Source organism: Pelodiscus sinensis, chromosome 17 (genome assembly GCF_052426305.1).
Source record: "Pelodiscus sinensis isolate ZL-2025 chromosome 17, ASM5242630v1, whole genome shotgun sequence".
NCBI lineage: Eukaryota > Metazoa > Chordata > Testudines > Trionychidae > Pelodiscus > Pelodiscus sinensis.
Genome location: NC_143068.1, coordinates 31411903 through 31431646, shown reverse-complemented (window position 1 = coordinate 31431646; position 19744 = coordinate 31411903). Strand labels below are relative to the sequence as shown.

The window sequence follows — 19744 nt, the reverse complement described above, 5'->3', positions numbered from 1 at the left end:
GCATTTCGTATTAAGTGCACACGATTTCAAGATTATAGGTCAGTGGTAACCTGGAAATTCAGTCTGTCATAGTTACACGTGTGTGACTGTTTCTTCTTGCTTTCTCTCATGTAGAGCAGTTTGCTTGCATCACTTTCGTTTCAGTACCTATTTTCTGATTGTAATAGAATCAAGATAAAAAGCATCCTCAATGGACAGACTCCATCCTGCATCACAGATTTTTTTCCCCCTCTATTCAGTCCTTTCCTCTCTGTTTCTTTACATAGTTACTAGTATTGATACAAAAGCTGTCTCCTCTGCAGCTGCCATTTAGAATACCCTTTCTGGATCTTTACCTCAGTTAATTTCCCTTTAATTTCTAATCTTATGCAAACATTTTTCTCTTTTTATTAAACCTTTTAATCCCCCTGTGTTTGCTTTAACTCTGATATGTCTTAATTGTGTAAATTGTTTTGCAATATATTACGTAGGAATAATTCTCTGCAAAATAAAGCTGTCAATTGTTATAGAACAACAAAAAAACCACGAGTATAAGCAAAGTTTTCCAGTTTACTCCATGGTTTTTATGCCAGATGATCATGTAAACTGAGAGAGAACAGTTTTTGTGTGTTTTCACTATTAATGTATTTTTCATTGGGCCAAAATAGTCATTCTCTGGCCAACAATTTCATCAGCTTTGGATTTACGTTCCCAGGTGTCCGATTCTGTGAGTGGCCAAACTGTGGTGGACCCAAAGGGATATCTGACGGACTTGAATTCTATGATACCTACACATGGAGGAGATATCAAGTAAGTCTAGTTTGGGGTGAATTGATTTGGCAGGTAGAAGTGGTTGACCCTTCTACATATAAATGGATGTTTATTTCTAAAGTATTTGGCCAAAATGACTTCTAGTTGACCGTTGTCAACTCCTGTTTACTCCTCATTAATATGTTGTGTTTGTAAAAGTTGCTCCATTGATAGCGTTGGGGACTTATGTACCACAGGCTAGGTATTGCAATTTCTCCTCACCAACATACCTAGATTCTGGTCAGGGTGAGCTGCCTCTATGCTCAAAGGAGTACAGTCTAAACACACAGCTGGTTCTTGTGTAGACCACCAATAAACAGGCCAGATGCTCTGGTAGCTTTGTGGTGCAGTTACCTATTTCCTAGGAAATAATCCAGTACATTTTGCCCACACTGCTGATCAGTGACCACTGTTAGTCAGTGCTGACCTCGATTTGACTGGTGGTTGTGTGAAAATATCTGTAGCCCAATCCTTTGACATCCGTATTTAGTCATATACAAAGAATACTTGCAATTAAGGAAGTGTAAGTCCATTTTCTCAGCACCAGCACTAAAAATCCAGGAAGTTGTCAGGTGAAACCCAAAATTTACATGTGCAAGAATCTCTGCTCCTTTGCCTTTTAATATCCTAAGCCTTAATACAGGTTGTATCTCTGAAAACTGGTACTCTCTGGTCTGGCAACAGATGCTCCTGAACCAGAGAGCCCCAGAGCTGCATGGTAAGAGGCCAACAGCCTGACTGGGGCCAGGGCCAGCAGAGTCCCACAGCAGTGCTGGGGCCAGGGACTGGAGAACCCCGGCAGCCCACTGCAACGTGGAGCTAGAGGCCAGGGAACTCCAGGCACCCGTGGCCGTAGAAGCCTCGGTGCCCGTGGCAGTGTAGCGTTCAGGGCTGGAGAAGCCCAGCTGCCCGTGGCAGCCTGCAGTGGCGCAGAGCCAAAGAACCGCGATAGCCAGCGGCAGTGCGGGGTTGGTGGCTGGAGAGTGTAGCGGCCCACAGCAGCGCAGGGCTGGGGAAATCTGGCTGCACGCAGCAACGCAGGCCAGGGCCGGAGAACCTCGGCCGCCAAAGGCAGCAGAACAGGCAGGAGGCTAGAGGAGGCCAGAGGCAGGGGGCCTGCTGGCTTGGGGCCCATAGCAGGGGACACCTCCCCAGATCTGGCAAATTGTTGTTTGGAACGAGTCTAGTCCCAACTGTGGTGGACCAGGGAGATCCAACCTGTGTAGCCAAAAATGCTTACACACCTGTCAAGTCCACAACAAGCTTTTGCTTCCAGCATGCAACAAAATTTAGTGCACATGTGCAATTCCTCAAAACCTTACTTAAAAGCTATGGCTGTCAATTAATCCTGATTAACTCAAAACATTCATCATATTGGGAAATATTAATCATGATTAATCAGTTTTACTCCCACTGCTGAACAATAGAATACCAATTGAAACGTATTAAATATTTTGGGTGTTTTTCTACATTTTCAAATACATTGATTTCAGTTACCACAAAGTGTACAATGCTCATTTTATATTTTTTTTAATCACAGATATTTGCACTCTGAAAATGAAACAAACTATTTTTCAGCTCACACCATACAAGTGTTGTAGTGCAATCTCTTTATCATGAAAGTGTAATTTACTAATGCAGATTTGTTTTTTTTAACAAACCTCATCAGCATGGAAATGTCCTCTGGAATGGTGGCTGAAGCATGGAGGGGCAGACCAATTTGTGATGTAAATACCTTTCAATGCCAGCTACAAAAATGCTACGTGAATGCCTGTTTTCACTGTCAGTTGACACTGTAAATAAATGGGCAGCATTATTTCTCGTAAATGTAAACAAACTTGTTTATCAGAGTGATCGGCTAAACAAGAAGTAGGACTGAGTGGATTTGTAGGCACTAAAGTCTATGTTGTTTTATATTGGAATGCAGCTATTTTTGCACATAATTCTACACTTTTAAGTTCAACTTTCATGATAGAGATTGCATTACCATACTTGTATACGGTGAACTGAAAAATATTTTTGCAGTGCAAATATTTATGATCAACAATAATTATAAACTGAGCACTGTACACTTTGTATTCTGTGTTGTAATTGAAATCAATATATTTGAAAAAGTTGAAAATGTGGAAAATATTTAAATAAATGGTGTTCTGTTTAACAGTGCAATTAATCATGTGATTAATAGCAATTAATTTTTAATAGCTTGATAGCCCTATTAGATATGCAATCTTCACTTTGACCTCAGTTACATTGAAATATATTCTCCACAGAGATTTGTGTTATCTCTGTGTAAAAATGTGAGGTCCAAGTTAATGTGCATCTGAGTTTGATTGCGAGGAACTGAGTGTGGGGAGCTTACTAGTGAATGAGAGGTGTTCCTTAGCTTATTAAAAGCTTTGGCTTTTTTTTCTTCTTTACCAGTGACATCAAGAAAGCTCGTTTACTTTTGAAATCTGTACGGGAGACCAATCCTCATCATCCACCAGCTTGGATAGCTTCAGCCCGACTGGAAGAGGTCACAGGCAAACTGCAAGTAGCTCGAAACCTCATCATGAAGGGAACAGAAATGTGCCCCAAGGTGAGAGTTGTTTTGCACCTCTGCTGCTTATTGCAAAAAATATGAAGAATGTGTGATGAGTTCTTGTATTAAAAGCACAGTTTCCTCCATTAAGCTTCTCAATATTGGTTAATATCTCTCTTGTAACTTATCAGAGGGGCTGAAAGAGTGTTTACCCAAAAGTTCTAGTTTAAACTTGTTATGGGACTTTTGCCAGTGTTTGCTCTGATGGAGAGGGTATACATTTTCTATTTGCTCACCAACAGAGTGAAGATGTTTGGTTAGAAGCTGCCCGTCTGCAGCCTGGGGATACGGCAAAGGCTGTGGTGGCCCAGGCAGTCCGCCACCTCCCACAGTCTGTCCGGATTTATATCAGAGCAGCAGAACTGGAGACTGATATACGAGCAAAGAAACGTGTCCTTAGGAAAGGTGAGACTTTCTACGGCAAGGGTGGGGAAACTTTTTGGGGTTGGGGGCCACTGATCCACAGAAAAAATCAGGCAGGGGCCGCACATAAGGAAGAAGCAAAGCAAAAAACAAAAACAAAAAACCGAACCCTCACAGATGCCCCTGACTGAGAAGGAGAAAGACACTCTTCACGTTCCCCTCACACACCAGAGCTTAGGGGGTCCCGGGCTAGTAGATTGTGTGCTCCACCCCCATGGGGGGATGTCAAGGAGGCTAGAATGCCAGTGTAAGCTCCCCAGTGTTTGGGGGGGAAGCCCTGTGTCTTGGGGGGCAGATCCAGGCAAGTGAGGGGCCACATACGGCCCGTGGGCCTTAAGTTCCCCACTTCTGTTCTACAGGAATACGAGAACTAATCCTTCAATTTCCTGTAAGTGTTCTTCTAAAAATTAATAAAACACAAACGCTTTAGGGCATGGCCTGGGGATTTAAATGTGATTCTTGGCATCACCAAGAACATATTCTTTCATGCAGTGTGTTGTTAAACTGTGGAACTCATTGCTATGGGAAATTCAGGCTACAAACTTAACAGGATTCAAAATGGGATTGAGTATACAGTTATAGTTTTGACAACAAAAATTGTGGAAGTGGTATTAAATCTTGAGATTCAGGACTTAAGTCAGTCTCTAACTATTACAGACTTACAGGGGGTGAGATCATGTACTTTTCTCTGAAGCATCTGGTCAGAGGATCCAGAGATTGGATTGGACAGACCTTGAGTCTCTCCAGTATAGAAATTCCTGTGTTTCTGTGACGCACTTTTTTTTCTACATTTATTCAAATGCTTGCATTTTTTTATGCTGTTGCCATCGCAGCTCTTTCTTTGGCTCATCCATCTGAAATGTATTGCCTTCCTCAAACTCATATAATACCTGTTCATTAACTAGCACACAGTATCAGTATGGTTGGCACTTCTCTCTCATGACTGATCCATCCTGATGTGCTGAAATTAGAGGTCTTGTCCATGGCACCATAGCATCAATTTTTTGACTGCTTGAAGTCGATGCTCCAGTCCCATTTCAGTTGCTGCCTCCTTGTCAAGCTGCAGAATTCTAGCATTTAAAGTCTTTACTGCAGTTTCTAGGTATCCAAGGAGAAAAAGCTTTTAAAGTCTTTGCTAGATCTTTTATATGCAGCAATCCACAGTATTACATGACTGCATAGCATCTAGAACGATTACATCCGCAATTAGGACCAAGAGGCGTAAATTGCCTATTCCAACATTTTAATACAAGATTTGCATTTCAGGGTTGCAGTTGTGGTTCTGGAACTTGCAAGAATTCAGATATTAATTATTTTGTGTGAGGCTTTTTAGTTATGGATTAAATTCTGCAAAAGAATTCACAGCTGCTGCTAAACTTTGTGTGTGTCTATAAGAGTTGCAATTAGTATCAAATAGAAAAACAGATGTTAGTCATGGGAAAATGATCGATTTCTGGATCTGACTTGAGCTGGATTACATCAATGATTTAGAACATGTTAAGTATGCAAGTTATTTTTCTCCTCTGTTTAAATTATTAGCGATATTGTATGTTCTGTAAAAAGCATTTTATTTTCACTTCTGAGTATTATCTGAGGGGAAAATTTGGTTATAGCTATCTATATTGGTAGAAAAGAGTATGAGTTTACCATGGTGCTTCTAAATTCCACATGTTGCTATCCACTTCATGGTGTTCGTTAGGCTACTGCATCCTATGGAGCATCACAAAACTGATGGCTGGAGGTGTTTGGATCAGGTATCATGTGAAAACTGGCAATTTTAACTAGTGTTTACCAGAAAATAATCAGGGCTAAGTGCCAAGTAGCAGCACTTAAATATGATCCCATAATGTGTTTCTCTTTTATTTCTGTGGGTTGTGTGATCCTGTCACCCAGCAAGCACTTAGAGCTTTTAATGCTTTTATCCTCCCCAGTGAGGCAGCAAGCCGAGTGCCTGAATTCATTTTGAGGTGTAGAAATTAATGCTCTATGAAGACATGCTCTTTCCTGCCGAGTAGCACTTAAAGCTGTCAAAGGCTGACATTACTCATTTAAAATGCTTTAAAAAAATCTCCCACTACTGTAAACTTGAAAGAGAATAATTAACATCCAGCTAGTCAGGAATTAAGGATGTAAAATCCCATTTAATTGGTTAACTGGTTAAACATACTGTTTTAATTGGTTAAGGGAGGAGGGGGTAAGGGGGCCACTCCAGTTCAGCTGAGCTGTAGGGAGCAGTCCCCTACCCCTCTCCCCTGCAGGCAGTGGCTACTCCTGACACCGGAGCAACCTCTTCCTACGGGGGCAGCCTTTACCTGTTAAACATTTACATCCCAATCAGGATACTTTTCTATATGTATTTCCTTCTGGTTTTGAATCTGAAAGAAGCTCAGAATGACAATCTTTGTCTTCCCTCAGTCTCGGTTGGAAAAATTAAAGGAACATGATTAATTTGAGACCTCAACTTCAAAAACTAAGTTTAAAAGTAATTTCAGATGATATTCTTGCCTTGGAATTATCTTTCCATTTTTTTGGTGATTTTACACCACCTGTTTTTAAAAACGTTTCTCTTTCCTGTTGCTCTGACAGATTGCCATATAAGCATGGGAAAAACTAACCTGACAAAACAGTGGAACTGAATGTGCACAAAGTGCAGCTGATAAACATCTGAAAAGTAGACAAATATTCTGTTTGTAATTTTTTGGTGTTGCTTATAGTAATTAGACTTAAAAGAAAGTTTGTTTGTTTTTCTCAAGTTCCCAGTAACACTTTAAATTGCAAAGGTAGGCTGAGAGAAGTTTTTTGTTTGAAGTTTAATGTTTCACACAGCAGATCCAGGAAATTCTGGAATAAGTTTCTATCAAGGATAAAAAATGTTTTGACGAGTTTAAAACAAGATGAAAAGTTCTTGGTTAAATGGAATCATTATGTTACTGAAAAGGCACTTGGAATTCAGTGCCTTGTATCTGTTCAGTGTTGGTCTGAAACATTTTTTTCAAAGCTCTTCCAAAACCACCATGTTGGTTGATAGCTTTGGGGAAAGCTAAACTGTGTCAATTAAACAGTCAGCAAATGCTTAAAAGAGAGTAATTGTTGAGGGAGATTTTTGACAATTACAATGGTATCCAATGCATGATGTACTAGTGAACCAATTTGCTCTTGAATAAAATCTAAACTGGTGTCTGAGGCACTTGACTCTTGCATAGGAATTTTCAATATCAGGGTGTACTGCATATACTTGCACACCAAGATGTCTGTGTGGCAGGGACAGAGGATTTAGGGTGCTCTGGGTTACATGCTGGAGCGGACCAGATTTGTTTGGATGGATGAGAGCAATATATGTCTCGTGTATTAATCCAACTTCAGCAGAGCCGAAGATTGTAAACACATAGAACACCCTGTCATATTTGCCTTTGTCAGGACAAATCCCTATATACTTGTTTTTATACTTGAGTGAAAAATGTAATAACAAAATGAAGCAAAATACAGGACTATGTAGCACTTTAAAGACTAACAAGATGGTTTATTAGATGATGAGCTTTCATGGGCCAGACCCACTTCCTCAGATCAGATTGATCATCTAATAAACCATCTTGTTAGTCTTTAAAGTGCTACATAGTCCTGTATTTTGCTTCAGCTCCACCAGACTAACACGGCTACATTTCTATTACTGTAATAACAAAATGACTGTACTAAGGAGATAAAACATTTGTCATAATGTTCTAAAACTGATCTGAACCCTACTTAGACCTGTAATATCTAACAGATATAAAATCTCAAACTGGGCACAGTTAAGATGAAGTGGAAAAGCCTTTAACTTGTTCAAAAGTTGTCTGAAAATCATTTTTGTTTAGCTTGAATTGGGGGAAACAGTGCTTTATAGCTTCCTTGCTTTCCTGATTTTTTGTGTTCTGACAACCATTAAAGCAGTTTCTGAAAGAATTAATACAGATGTTACCAGTTAAAACTTTTGCAGTTGTGGAATTTCAGGTTAGATTTTCTACCAGTTCATCTTGTACTGGCTGAAGAGAAACAAGAAGACCTTCTAGTACTTCTAGGGATGTAAACAACTAGTCGACTATCTGATAAGCAAATGCTTATCGGATAGTCGACACACTAGTCGACTAGTCGCTCCCCTCTTTCCCTTGCTACCTCTATCGCAAAGAGGCAGCGAAGGGGGAGAAGAGGAGGGGGTGCTTCAAAGCAGCAGCACCACGTGGAACCCGAGATCTGCTGCCTTGAAATGCCATGTGCAGCTCGGGGTCCCCAGCTGACCCCGGGCTCCATGCGGTGCTGCCACTTTGAAATCTCACAGGGAGCATGAGGCCCCGTGCTTCTCTCTTTGCTTTCACCTTTGAATTGTAGCAACAGCTGTTGCTGTACTTCAAAGATGGAGGTGCCCTTATCAACTAATCGAATAGTCGATGCAAATTGAATTGGCTATTCAGTTAGCTAGTTAATTGAAATTTTACATCCCTAGGTACTTCATTATGAAAGAATGGGGATAGCTATGTTTGCAGTAGTGATTATTGCCAGTATAACATTTTTTTCTTTTAAAAGCCTTCTATACCAAGTTTAATAGTACTGTTTTACCTTTCTAGCCCTTGAGCATGTTCCAAATTCAGTACGCTTGTGGAAGGCAGCAGTGGAGTTAGAAGAACCCGAAGATGCTAGGATAATGCTGAGCCGAGCAGTGGAATGCTGCCCAACCAGCGTGGAAGTAAGTCAACAGATCTCTCTCTGCTTTGGGTTAAGGATGTTCCTATAGAAAGTGGCTGATGTTTATTGTCAGCTTTACTTTTCAGTACTTGTAAAGTGCAGTGTGGGGGTTTGCCAAGTATTTTAACTGACAGCAAGACAGGTCTGGTAGTATTTTTCTGGGTTAACTTGCACTCCTCAGATGGTGATTTTCAGCATGCGTTTACACCTCATTTTGTCTTGTACTTATTACTGTAATTGTGTATGTAAATTATTATTGTACCCGTAAATGGCCAGTTAGGTGTATTTGCTTTAACAGTTACCTAATTTGCACATGCATTTATTATTGTGTACCCACACACACATTACTTTGATATCTTAGGCTGCTGTTTTATTAATTTAAAAACACTGAACCATATATTGAGCTATAAATCCGGCTGACAACAGAAAATTTTATTGCTGAAGTCTTACAGAGACAACATATTCACATTCTTGGAATAAGAGGTATTGAATTTTTGAAGGCCAGTGGTAAATTCTGATTATTTTACTACTTGTATATTGGCATCTTGCAGCCTGCCTATAGTGTGGAAAGGAGAGAAGTCTACCAGAGTATCTGTATGGTGCAAAACCTTGTGTCTCCCATGTTGACTGTTTGAAGTGTTGCTATGCCCTTGTTTTAATATATACCTTGTTGTTGGTGTCCAGCTGTGGCTTGCTCTGGCAAGGCTGGAGACATACGAGAATGCTCGTAAAGTCTTAAATAAAGCCCGTGAGAACATCCCAACAGACCGTCACATTTGGATAACTGCTGCCAAACTGGAGGAAGCCAATGGAAACACTCAGATGGTGGAGAAAATCATTGACAGAGCTATCACGTCTCTCAGAGCAAATGGAGTAGAAATCAACAGAGAGCAGTGGATCCAGGTACTTGTGTGTGTGCCCTTTTTAAACAAAAACCTTGTGTGCATGCTAGTATTGGACTACAGTCATACATCTCAGATTATTCATTATTCCTGTTCTGAAACCTCCTGCAGATAAATTATATGGAGCTTTTTCTGGTGTAGCTTATCCGTGTTCATGTATCTAAGTCTGATCAATAACTATCTAGGTTGTAAGGAGCCACGCTGGTGCCATAATTAAGTGGTATGTCTGGGAATAACACAGTCTAGCTGGAAAATGTAGTATACTAGTGTCAGATGTTCACTTTTTAAAAATATTCTACTTCATGATAAATCAGGTGCTGTGTGAAGGTGTTGGGGGGGGCACATGCCTCCAGTTGTGCTTTCGAGTATTTTCTACACCCGGATGAATTGCTTTAAAAGTCATCCATTCATCAGGAGGAAACCTTTTCTGACAACACATTATAAGAAATGGTTGTAACTGTTGCCTGTGGACAGTAAAAAGTAGTGGAACCATGGCCCTAAAGGCAGAAAATTATTTTAAAATAAAGTAGAAAATATATTATTGGCCTACTACACTTCTTTGCAGCACCATGTCTTCATACAACATGCTCTAGTTTTGAATGAAAACTAAAATTCAGGTAAAGCAGTGTCTGAGCCTACCTCTGTTAATTTCGATCTCATATATGCACTGAGACAAGGAGAGTGAGAGGGATCTTCTTTTGGATCAACTTCTGTTGGTTAGAGAGACAAGCTTTTGGGCTACACACAGCTTTTTCACCTCTGCATTGCACAATTGGCACACCACTCAGAAGAATTTCACTAAGGAAAATCATTGGTAATTTATAAAACTACCATTCCCATTATTTAAATGAGGGATGTTAAAATGTGTTTATTTCAGTAAATATAGAGCCACTGAAGTTTTCAGCAGTTATATGTTTACATGGGAAGAGGCATCTGCCCACCTCCACCCTGCTGTCTCTGATACCCTATGTAAACCTGTAGCGGCTGAAATTGTCAGCAGTTACGTGTTTACCTTAATACATTAATTTTAATTTTAATTTAAAAGCCAGCTGCTCATGTGTACCAGTTCCCACCTGTCCTCCTGCACTGCTGCCTCTGTATCAGAGACAGTGAGGGGGAGGTGACTCCCTGGGAGCTGGTGCTCAGAGTGAGCCGGCTTAAAAGCTGGCTCCTTGTGAGCACCAACTCTTGCCTTCCCCCCTGCTGCTGTCTTAGTGCAGGGCAGGGGAGCCTGCATATTACTGTGTGAGTTAACTGATGAGCTCAGGCTCATTGGTTAACAATTTACATTTTTTCACTATCATATCTCTAATCGAAAACAGATACCATTTTATTTATAGAGGTAGGAACCAATCTAATTAAGGTTGAAAATAAACTTCCATTATAAACCTTGCTGTTTTTCTTTCTCAAACTAACATAATGCTGGAATTTTCAATGCTGGATGTTTTGTCAAAAGCAGAATTTGGCAAATCTGCACAAACTTTGTTTAATTTTTTTGAGTTGTGTATATTAAAACAACCCCCCCCCTCCCCCATGTGTTCTGATAAATGTACAAAATGTTCCTTAACTTAGTGGTGACCAGCAGGGTTTTATTTAAATACTGAAATCTAAGGATCAAGCCAAACTGAAAGGAAGCTCAGTAATTTTGAGGTTCTGAGCATTCATGCCACCACCCTCTATTTGTGCATTTGTTTTCATGCATATGATTTTTGTTAATTTCATGGCTCAGTCTATGTTGGAGCATTTCTTATCTTGTGCTCTCTCTCATCCCATCTCACTCCTCCTCCCCACTTCTCTACATAGTTTCAGCATTTTATTTTGGCAAAATCCACAGTTGGCTTAGTCCAAAGAGAGTTGATGAAATGGAGAGGGGGCTCTTCCAGACTGGGGAGGTCATGCTTTGTCAGTTCTTCTTGTGCAAAGGATGCTATAGAAGAGGGGTGGGCAATTAAATGGTGGCAGTTCACCAGGGTTAGTCCCTGGCGGGCCTCTTCTGTTATATTTACCTGCACCTCCGCAGATTAATATGATGGCAACTCTTGGCTGCAGATCACCGTTCCCATCCAATGGGAGCTGTGGGAAGCGGTGCAGACCAAAACACTGCTTCCTGCAGCTTCCATTGGCTGGGAACAACGATCCACAGCCAACAGGAGCTGCAATCTCCCATACCTAGAATCATAGACCTGGAAGGGCTCTTGAGAGATCAAGTGCAGTCCCCTGCCCTCATGGCAGGACCAGGCACCGTCTAGATCATACTTGACAGGTGTCTGTCTAACCTGCTCTTAAATATCTCCAGTGATGGAGATTCCACAACCTCCCTAGGCAATTTGTTCCAGTGTTTAACCACCCTTACGGTGAGGAAGCTTTTCCTAATGTCCAACCTAAACCTCCTTTGCTGCAGTTTAAGCCCATTGCTTCTTGTCCTATCATCAGAGGCCAAGGAGAACAATTTTCCCTGCTCCTCCCTGTGACACTTTTTTAGATACCCGAAAACCACTATCGTGTCCCCTCTGTCGTCTTTTTTCCAAACTAAAGAGCCCAGTTCCTTCAGGCTTCCCTCTTAGCTCATTTTTGTTCCTCTTCTCTGGATCTTCTCCAATTTCTCCACATCTTTCTTGAAATGTGGTGCACGGAATAGGACACAATACTCCATTTGAGGCCTAATCAGTGCAGAGTAGAACGGAAGAATGACTTCTCGAGTCTGGCTCACAACACTCCTGTTAATGAGTCCCAGAATCATGGTTACTTTTTTTTTTGCAACAGTTACTCTAACTCATATTTAGCTTGTGGTCCATTATGACCCCATGATCTCTTTTTGCAATACTCCTTCCTAAACAGTCACTTCCCATTCTGTGTGTGAGAAACGGATTGTTCCTTTGTAAGTGAAATACTTTGCATTTGTCTGTATCAAACTGCATCTTATTTACCTCAGACCATTTCTCCAGTTTGTCCAGATCATTTTGAATTATGACCCTATCCTCCAAAGCAGTTGCAACACCTCTCAGCTTGGTATCATCTACAGACTTAATGAGCATATTCTCTATGCCAATATCTAAATCGCTGATGAAAATATTGAACAGAACCAGTTCCAAAACAGACCCCTGTAGAACTCCTCTTGATATGCCCTTCCGGAATGACCGTGAATCATTATAACTACTCTCTGAGAACAGTTATCCAACCAATTATGCACCCACCTTATAATAGCCCCATAAGTTGTATTTCCCTAGTTTATTGGTAAGAAGGCCATGCAAGATTGCAACAAATGCTTTACTAAAGTCTATGTATACCATATCTACTGCTTCTCCCTTATCCACAAGACTTGTTATCCTATCAAAGAAAGGTATTAGATTGGTTTGACATGATTTGTTCTTTACAAATCCATGCTGGCTGTTACCTGTCACATTATTTTCTTCCAGATGTTTGCAGATGAATTCCTTAATTACCTGCTCTATTATCTTTCCTTGCACAGAAGTTAAACTGGCTGGCCATTAGTTTCCTGGGTTGTTCTTATTTCTTTTTTTATAGATGGGCACTATATTTGCCTTTTTTTCAGTCTTTTGGAATCTCTCCCAACTTCCATGATTTTTCAAAGATGATAGCTAAAGGCTCAGCTACCTCCTTCATCAGCTCCTCGAGTTTTGTAGGATGCATTTCTTCAGGCTCTGGTGACTTGAAGACATCTAGGTTTTCTAAGTAATTTTTACAGAGGTGCAGATAAATATAGTGGTGGCATCCTGCCAGAGGCTAACCCTGTTGTACCGGATTTGGCCCACGGGGCAATATTTTCCCAGGCCTGCTATAGAATGTACTGTCTCCTTTGCTGGCTTTTCAGACTGAAATCAGACTGTCTTAGTGTTGCTCTCATTTTTTCTAGGATGCTGAGGAGTGTGATAAAGCTGGGAGTGTAGCCACATGTCAGGCTATTATGCGAGCTGTGATTGGAATTGGGATCGAAGAAGAAGATCGGAAACATACTTGGATGGAAGATGCAGATAGCGTATGTCTGCTTATGGCCCTTCTGTCTTCTTTAAAGTGCAGTTGGTAAAAGGGACTGGCTATTGGGAAGTTAGATCTGTTTTTGTGAAAATGAAGAGATGCTGCTGCTGGCCAGATGCAGATAAGCACTGTGCAAGTTTGCCTCTGAATTCTGTTAGCACATCTCAATTTTGAATTGCTGCAACCTTGCTATTCTAGATCTGGCCTCCCCAAGGTGAGTCTGCTAGCTACATTTTCAATATGTTGGCCTGCAGTTGAGCCTATAAAACATTTGTGCACATGTAAGCATGCTCACTAGGGAGTTCTGTAAGTAAGCAGTGCATATATAAGCATATATGGCCAATTTTAAAAATAATGAATTTTAAAAGTCACCTGAGTGATTTTAAGAGCACAAGCCCAATTGGAAATCAGTAGCATACATGTTCCTGGGACACTCATGTGCTGATGAGAATCCCACCATTGCACCTTACTTAGAATTATTCCAAATCCAGTTTATAATTAATATCTACTAAGTGATTGTTAGTATTTTTGTCCTGTTGCTAATATATGGATTTGGTAAATACCACTCAATAGAATCCTTGTAAAACCTTGAGCTCTGCTACCATTGATATGTACATTATTGTATCCTGCACTAGGAATGTTAGCAAGTAGTTGACTACCCAGTAAGCACAGGGTAGTTGACCAGCACATCAGCTACTTGCTTCTCCCCCCTTGCTGCCTCTGTATGAAAGGCAGGAAGGTGTGTGGGGGGGAAACAGGAGCCAGTGCTGGGGGGAGCCGGCCTAAAAGCCAGTTCCTCCCAGCACTGTCTCTGTGGTGGTGCCTCCCACCCCCTGCTGCCTCTGATAGAGGCAGCGGGGGAAGAGGAAGATTGGGGAAGCTGCTCTGGTTGCTGGATTCTGTGAACAGGGGCTGCTGGACTCAGCGCAAGGCAGGACCGAGCAGTCCCGGCTCGTGTTGGTCTGGGTCACTGCGCCTCTGTATTTTAAATGTAGCAAGAGCCCAGCGGCTTTTACTACATTTAAAATGTAGAGCTGCAGTGCGGGAGGCTGCAGGATCTTACCCCCCTGCGACTCTACAGAGTGGCCCTTATCAACTAATTGTGTAACCAATACAAATTGTATCGACTACATGTTTAGCCAGATAAAGCAATTTAACATCCTTATCCTGCACTTTACATAGCTAGACCCTCTACTAACTCCATTTTGATTTCTCCCCCCCCCCCCTTTGTTTTTCTCTAGTGTGTTGCTCACAATGCCTTAGAGTGTGCTCGGGCAATTTATGCTTATGCCTTACAAGTTTTCCCAAGCAAAAAAAGTGTGTGGTTGCGAGCAGCCTACTTCGAAAAGAACCATGGAACCAGGTACGTCTACTGAAAAAATTCTGATGCTACCAAAAGGGCGTTCTTAGATTTCTGAAGTGTGTGGGGTAGGACTGGTGTGGAGTCATTAAAAAGAGGCGGGTGTGATATGGAGGTATGGGCTAAGCCTCTTGGGAATGAGGCATCTTACAAATGGTAGGATGGTAAATTACATGGGGTATGTCTACACTACAGAGAAGATCGAAGCTGCTGCAGTCGATCTTCCAGGGTTCAAATTAGCGGCTCTCTTGAAGACATGCTAATTTGAACTGAGAGAGAGGGGTGCTGCAGTTGATGTTGGTACTCCTGCTTCCATGAGCAGTAAGGGGAGTCGAAGGGGCAGTGTGCTCCCTTTGATGTCCTGCCATATGGATAGTGCCAAAATTCAAGTTAAGGTACTTCGAATTCAGCTCCGCAATTAACATACCTGGAGTTGCGTATTTTAATTCGACCTTATCCCCTAGTGTAGACATACCCCTAGAAATGTAGCATCTGTTTCTTTTAAATTTCTCTAGGCACAACAGGTGGTCAGTGACTCACTGTGTGTACAAGGAGATCCTCAGTCATTTTTTTAATTAAAAGTTTTGCTGATTTATATCAGATAAATGTTCTGATTAAGATTTCTCTTGAACTTAAACTTAGAAAAAGAAACCTCTGTGGCTTGGCTCATCTTAAAGCGTGTGCTGTGTCACAAGCATCTAATATTTTCTCCTCTGAAAGGTGGTAGAGGGGATAAACATATACATGTCCATGGCTCCAATTCTACAAACATAAACACACACATGTAATCCCACTAAAACCAATGGGACTATTCATATGTTTGTTGGCTCTGAGGTTAAGCTTGTAATGTTCAAGCATTTTCTCAAGGTTTTTTTTTTCCCCCTCTCCACGAGTGTCAATAGCCTTTTGAGTTTCCTGGTGGTCACTGACTTTTAGCCCCTTCATTTCACTTGTGAAATACACTTTTACTCTACTGAAAGCATAACCTCTTATCAGTGTGATCCAGGCTACTTCAGCTGATAATGTTGGAAAAGACCTGCTTTATCAAAGTTTACAACATTGGACTTTGCAACTATAACTATTGATAACATCAAGTAATAATGGAAGTCTGGCAGTTCAGCTTTATTCATGTGCCTTCGAGTTAGCATAGCTCACTTTTTTTCTTCTTTCAGGGAGTCGCTGGAAGCTCTCTTGCAGAGAGCTGTGGCTCACTGTCCTAAAGCAGAAGTGTTGTGGCTCATGGGAGCCAAATCAAAGTGGCTGGCTGGAGATGTGCCTGCAGCCAGAAGCATTTTGGCCCTGGCTTTCCAGGTGGGTGTAACCTTCATTTGGCAGACTTGAGCATGTGGCACCTGCATAATTTAATTACTGCCAGGATGGGACCGAGGAAAGCAAGTGGGTAGGTCCTTTCTCTAGACGGCTCTGAGCTCCCACAGCAGTAGAGTCAGCCTTTCACAATGGCAGCGCTTCCATTCCTTTTTGGGTCTGCGTTTCCCTGGTAGAATTAAAAAGCAGGCTGGAAGCAACCCTGTAGGAGACAACCCTTTCACAGTTGCCATTCCCAGCCCAGTTCTTGAATTAGCAGTCTCCCTATGATAAGCAGGCTCCTCTGGATCAGGGGTGGGGAACCTCAGGCCCCTGGGGCTGGATGTGGCCCTTGGCTTACCTAGATCCAGCCTCCAAGGCTCAGGGATTCCCCCGCATTGGAAAGCCCACACTGGTGCTCCATCCCTCCTGCCACCCACCCACAGGGCTGGAGTGCGCACAGTCTGCTAGCCTGGGCCCTCCTAGGATCTGGTGTGTGAGGGGAATATGAGGAGTGTCTCTTTCCTTCTCCGTCAGGAGCGTCTCATTTGTGTGCGGCCTCTGACTGATTTTTCTTTGGGTCAGTGGCCCCCAACCCAAGAAAGGTTCCCCGCTCCTGTCTGGATGAATGAGTCTACTCTTCCCCCCCCCCCCCACATACACACTCTGCAGATCATCTGTGTCCCTCGCTTATACAGAGCCGCTCAACTGCCTTGCATGCATGCATTGGACTTTGGGCAGGCCGGCTAGAAACCTTCGGTTCCCCTCTGCGCGCACATAATCCCTGTTAAAACAAGACAACGATATGCACCAGCCTTACATGCCCACTGTGTGTGCTTGACTCAGTATGTATGGGTTATAATAATAATAATAACCCACTGCACCTTTTGACCTCCCCTTTGGACACAGATGAGTGAAGATTTTATTCAAGTCCATAAAAGGTTTGGATTCCAGGACCAGGACTGCACCCCCGGATAGTGTCGAGCCCTCATGCTTGCTCCCTGGAATAGTCTGTAGCTGAGACCAGTATAATCAGCCCACTGCATGATGAAGGGAGTTCCCCTCCAGACACTGGAAGGAGGGGGACGTTCCATAGTGCTGGTGCTGTAGAGAATGGATTTTCCAAACAGAGACTCTTTCTTATTGGTGGTGGTGACTGATTTTTCATTTCACAGCAAGGTTCTGGGGATTTTTAATTGTTCATAGAGCTCTGAACCTTTCCCAGCATTGATGCCCTGAAGTTATTTGTACTGCAGGAGCCCTTACAGACCCTGATCCGGGATCAAGGGTTCACTTTGACAGGCACTGTATACAGAGGTAATAAAAGATTCCCTGTATCGGCCTTATAATCTTTCCACCACTTTAACTGACAGTTCAGAAGAAGGTTCAAGGGGCAACTCTTCTGAGCAGTTTAGAAATGAAAGGTCCAATTCCTACACTGGCGTAGATCCTTGGATCGTGGGTCTGTTTGGGAGCACTCTTTGTAACCTTAAAAGGCCATGATGATTGGAAAGAGTTTGAACTGAAAGGATCCCCATGTAGATGGATTACAATTTTAATCTGAATCAAACAAAGGATTAAATCGTCTAATGAATCAGAGTATATATTTGACTGTTGCTCTGTTCTGTAGGCCAACCCCAACAGTGAAGAGATCTGGCTGGCTGCAGTGAAGCTGGAGTCTGAAAACAATGAATATGAAAGAGCGAGGAGGTTACTGGCGAAAGCGCGTAGCAGTGCCCCCACAGCCAGAGTAAGAACACATGATGGGCGGAAAGAGTCATCTTTTGGAGTGGGGGGAGAAGGGAGGGAAGAAGAGGGAGCTCCTTCACTTCCATGGCTCCAGAGACTTACCAGATGGCATCCTGCTATTTGTTTTTTGCGGGACGAGGCTTCCCCAACTCATTGCAACATGCAGTAAATGTATTATGAGGAAAAGGCTAGGATCCATTACAATTTTTAATTGCTACACAGATGGCAAAAGTCAAGAAATTCCCAGTTACAGCTGACAGTTCAAGTAATAGTCATGTTGCATAAAGCATGTTTTTCATGTAATTTCTCACTTTGAAAAATGAAACAATCCTATTTGTAGATAAGACTTTCTAATGCATATTTTTCTAGAGCTGTTGCTACACTTCAAAGGCAGAGGCGCCCTATTGACTAATCGAACTGTTGATGCAAAAATGCATGGACTATTTGATTAATCAATTACCCGATACTTAACATCTGTACTTCTAGATGGTAAAGGAAATAATTGAAAACTGCACCTAGTGGGCCTTAGCCTTGGAGATTAGAGCTTTGGCATATGAGGAAGGAAGGAAAGAGGTCCTGGGAGTCAGATTTACAACTATGGTAGAGACTTGGAAAATGAAAGTGGATGTGATAGGAAAGCCATCGAGCAAACTCATATTCATTTGCTCTACTACTGCCTAAATATTTTTGCCTAGAACTCTTCCTTAATATCACTATCTGCATTCTGCTTATAATTGGGACAAGGGTTACATTTAATTGTATTGTTCCAAATCCTGGATAACTTTTGTGTTATCTCTAGCTGTTGCTGACTCCCAGAATTTTTTTAGCTTTAAATGAATTGTCCCAATTATAAGCATGAAAAATATGCATGTAGTCTGTGCATTTAATAGTGGTATGCTTGTGGAACATGGAATCGATACTGGATCAATAATTGCTAATGATAAAGCACCTTCTTGTCTGGTCTTAGGTCTTTATGAAATCGGTGAAATTGGAATGGGTGCTCGGGAACATTGCTGCTGCCCAGGAGCTCTGTGAGGAAGCCCTGAAGCACTATGAAGACTTCCCCAAGCTGTGGATGATGAAAGGGCAGATAGAGGAGCAAGACGAGCTAATAGAAAAGGCTCGGGAAGCCTATAATCAGGGGGTAAGGATGGACATGATTGGTTCTGCTTCATGCCTTCCATATTGGGAAATCATGTATTGTCTATTTTCCTCAAAGCAAACGCTGTAACTTGTAGGAATCTGTCCCTGGCAGACTGGTGGGCCAAACACTGACCTCTTGCTAAAAGTGTAGAATGATCACATAGGAATGGTTAAGTGATGAGAAAGATGTTCACCCTTTGCTCAAAGCTAAAGTATCTGGGTAGAATTTATTCTCTGCTAGCGTAACTTGGGATCCAGTGGATATAGTGTACTTAGATTTCCAGAAAGCCTTTGACAAGGTCCCTTACCAAAGGCTCTTATGCAAAAAAAGTTGTCATGGAATAAGAGGGAAAGTCTTCTCATGGACTGATAACTGGTTAAAAGATGGAAAGCAAAGCGTAGGAATAAATGGTTAAGTTTTCAGAATGAAGAGAGGTAACTAGTCATGTCCCCAAGGGGTCCGTCCTGGGACCAATCCTATTCAGTGTATTCATAAATGATCTGGAGACAGGGGTAAACAGTAAGGTGGCAAAAATTTGCAGGTGAAATAAAATTGTATTCGAGATAGTTCTGTCCAGAGCAGATTGTGAAGAGCTTCAAAAGGATTTCACAAAACTAGGTGATTGGGCAACAAAATGATAGATGAATTTTAAGGTTGATAAATGCAAAGTAATACATATTGGAAAACATAATCCCAACTATACATATAAAATGGTGAGAACTAATTTAGCTGTTACCACTCAAGAGAGAGATCTTGGAATCATTGCGGCTAGTTCTTTG

At 41.8% G+C, this 19744-nt stretch overlaps 1 protein-coding gene across 1 annotated transcript in view; it reads left to right on the top strand.

Annotated features, from left to right (window-relative positions):
* PRPF6 (pre-mRNA processing factor 6) overlaps positions 1–19744 on the top strand; it is a 49409-nt gene that overhangs the window by 15105 nt on the left and 14560 nt on the right. The window contains exons 7-16 of the mRNA XM_075901012.2: positions 695–789; positions 3211–3367; positions 3613–3775; positions 8392–8510; positions 9194–9412; positions 13286–13408; positions 14649–14770; positions 15940–16078; positions 17703–17822; positions 18789–18965. Of these exons, the coding sequence (XP_075757127.1) occupies positions 695–789; positions 3211–3367; positions 3613–3775; positions 8392–8510; positions 9194–9412; positions 13286–13408; positions 14649–14770; positions 15940–16078; positions 17703–17822; positions 18789–18965 (1434 nt within the window). The remainder of the gene's footprint in view (positions 1–694; positions 790–3210; positions 3368–3612; positions 3776–8391; positions 8511–9193; positions 9413–13285; positions 13409–14648; positions 14771–15939; positions 16079–17702; positions 17823–18788; positions 18966–19744) is intronic.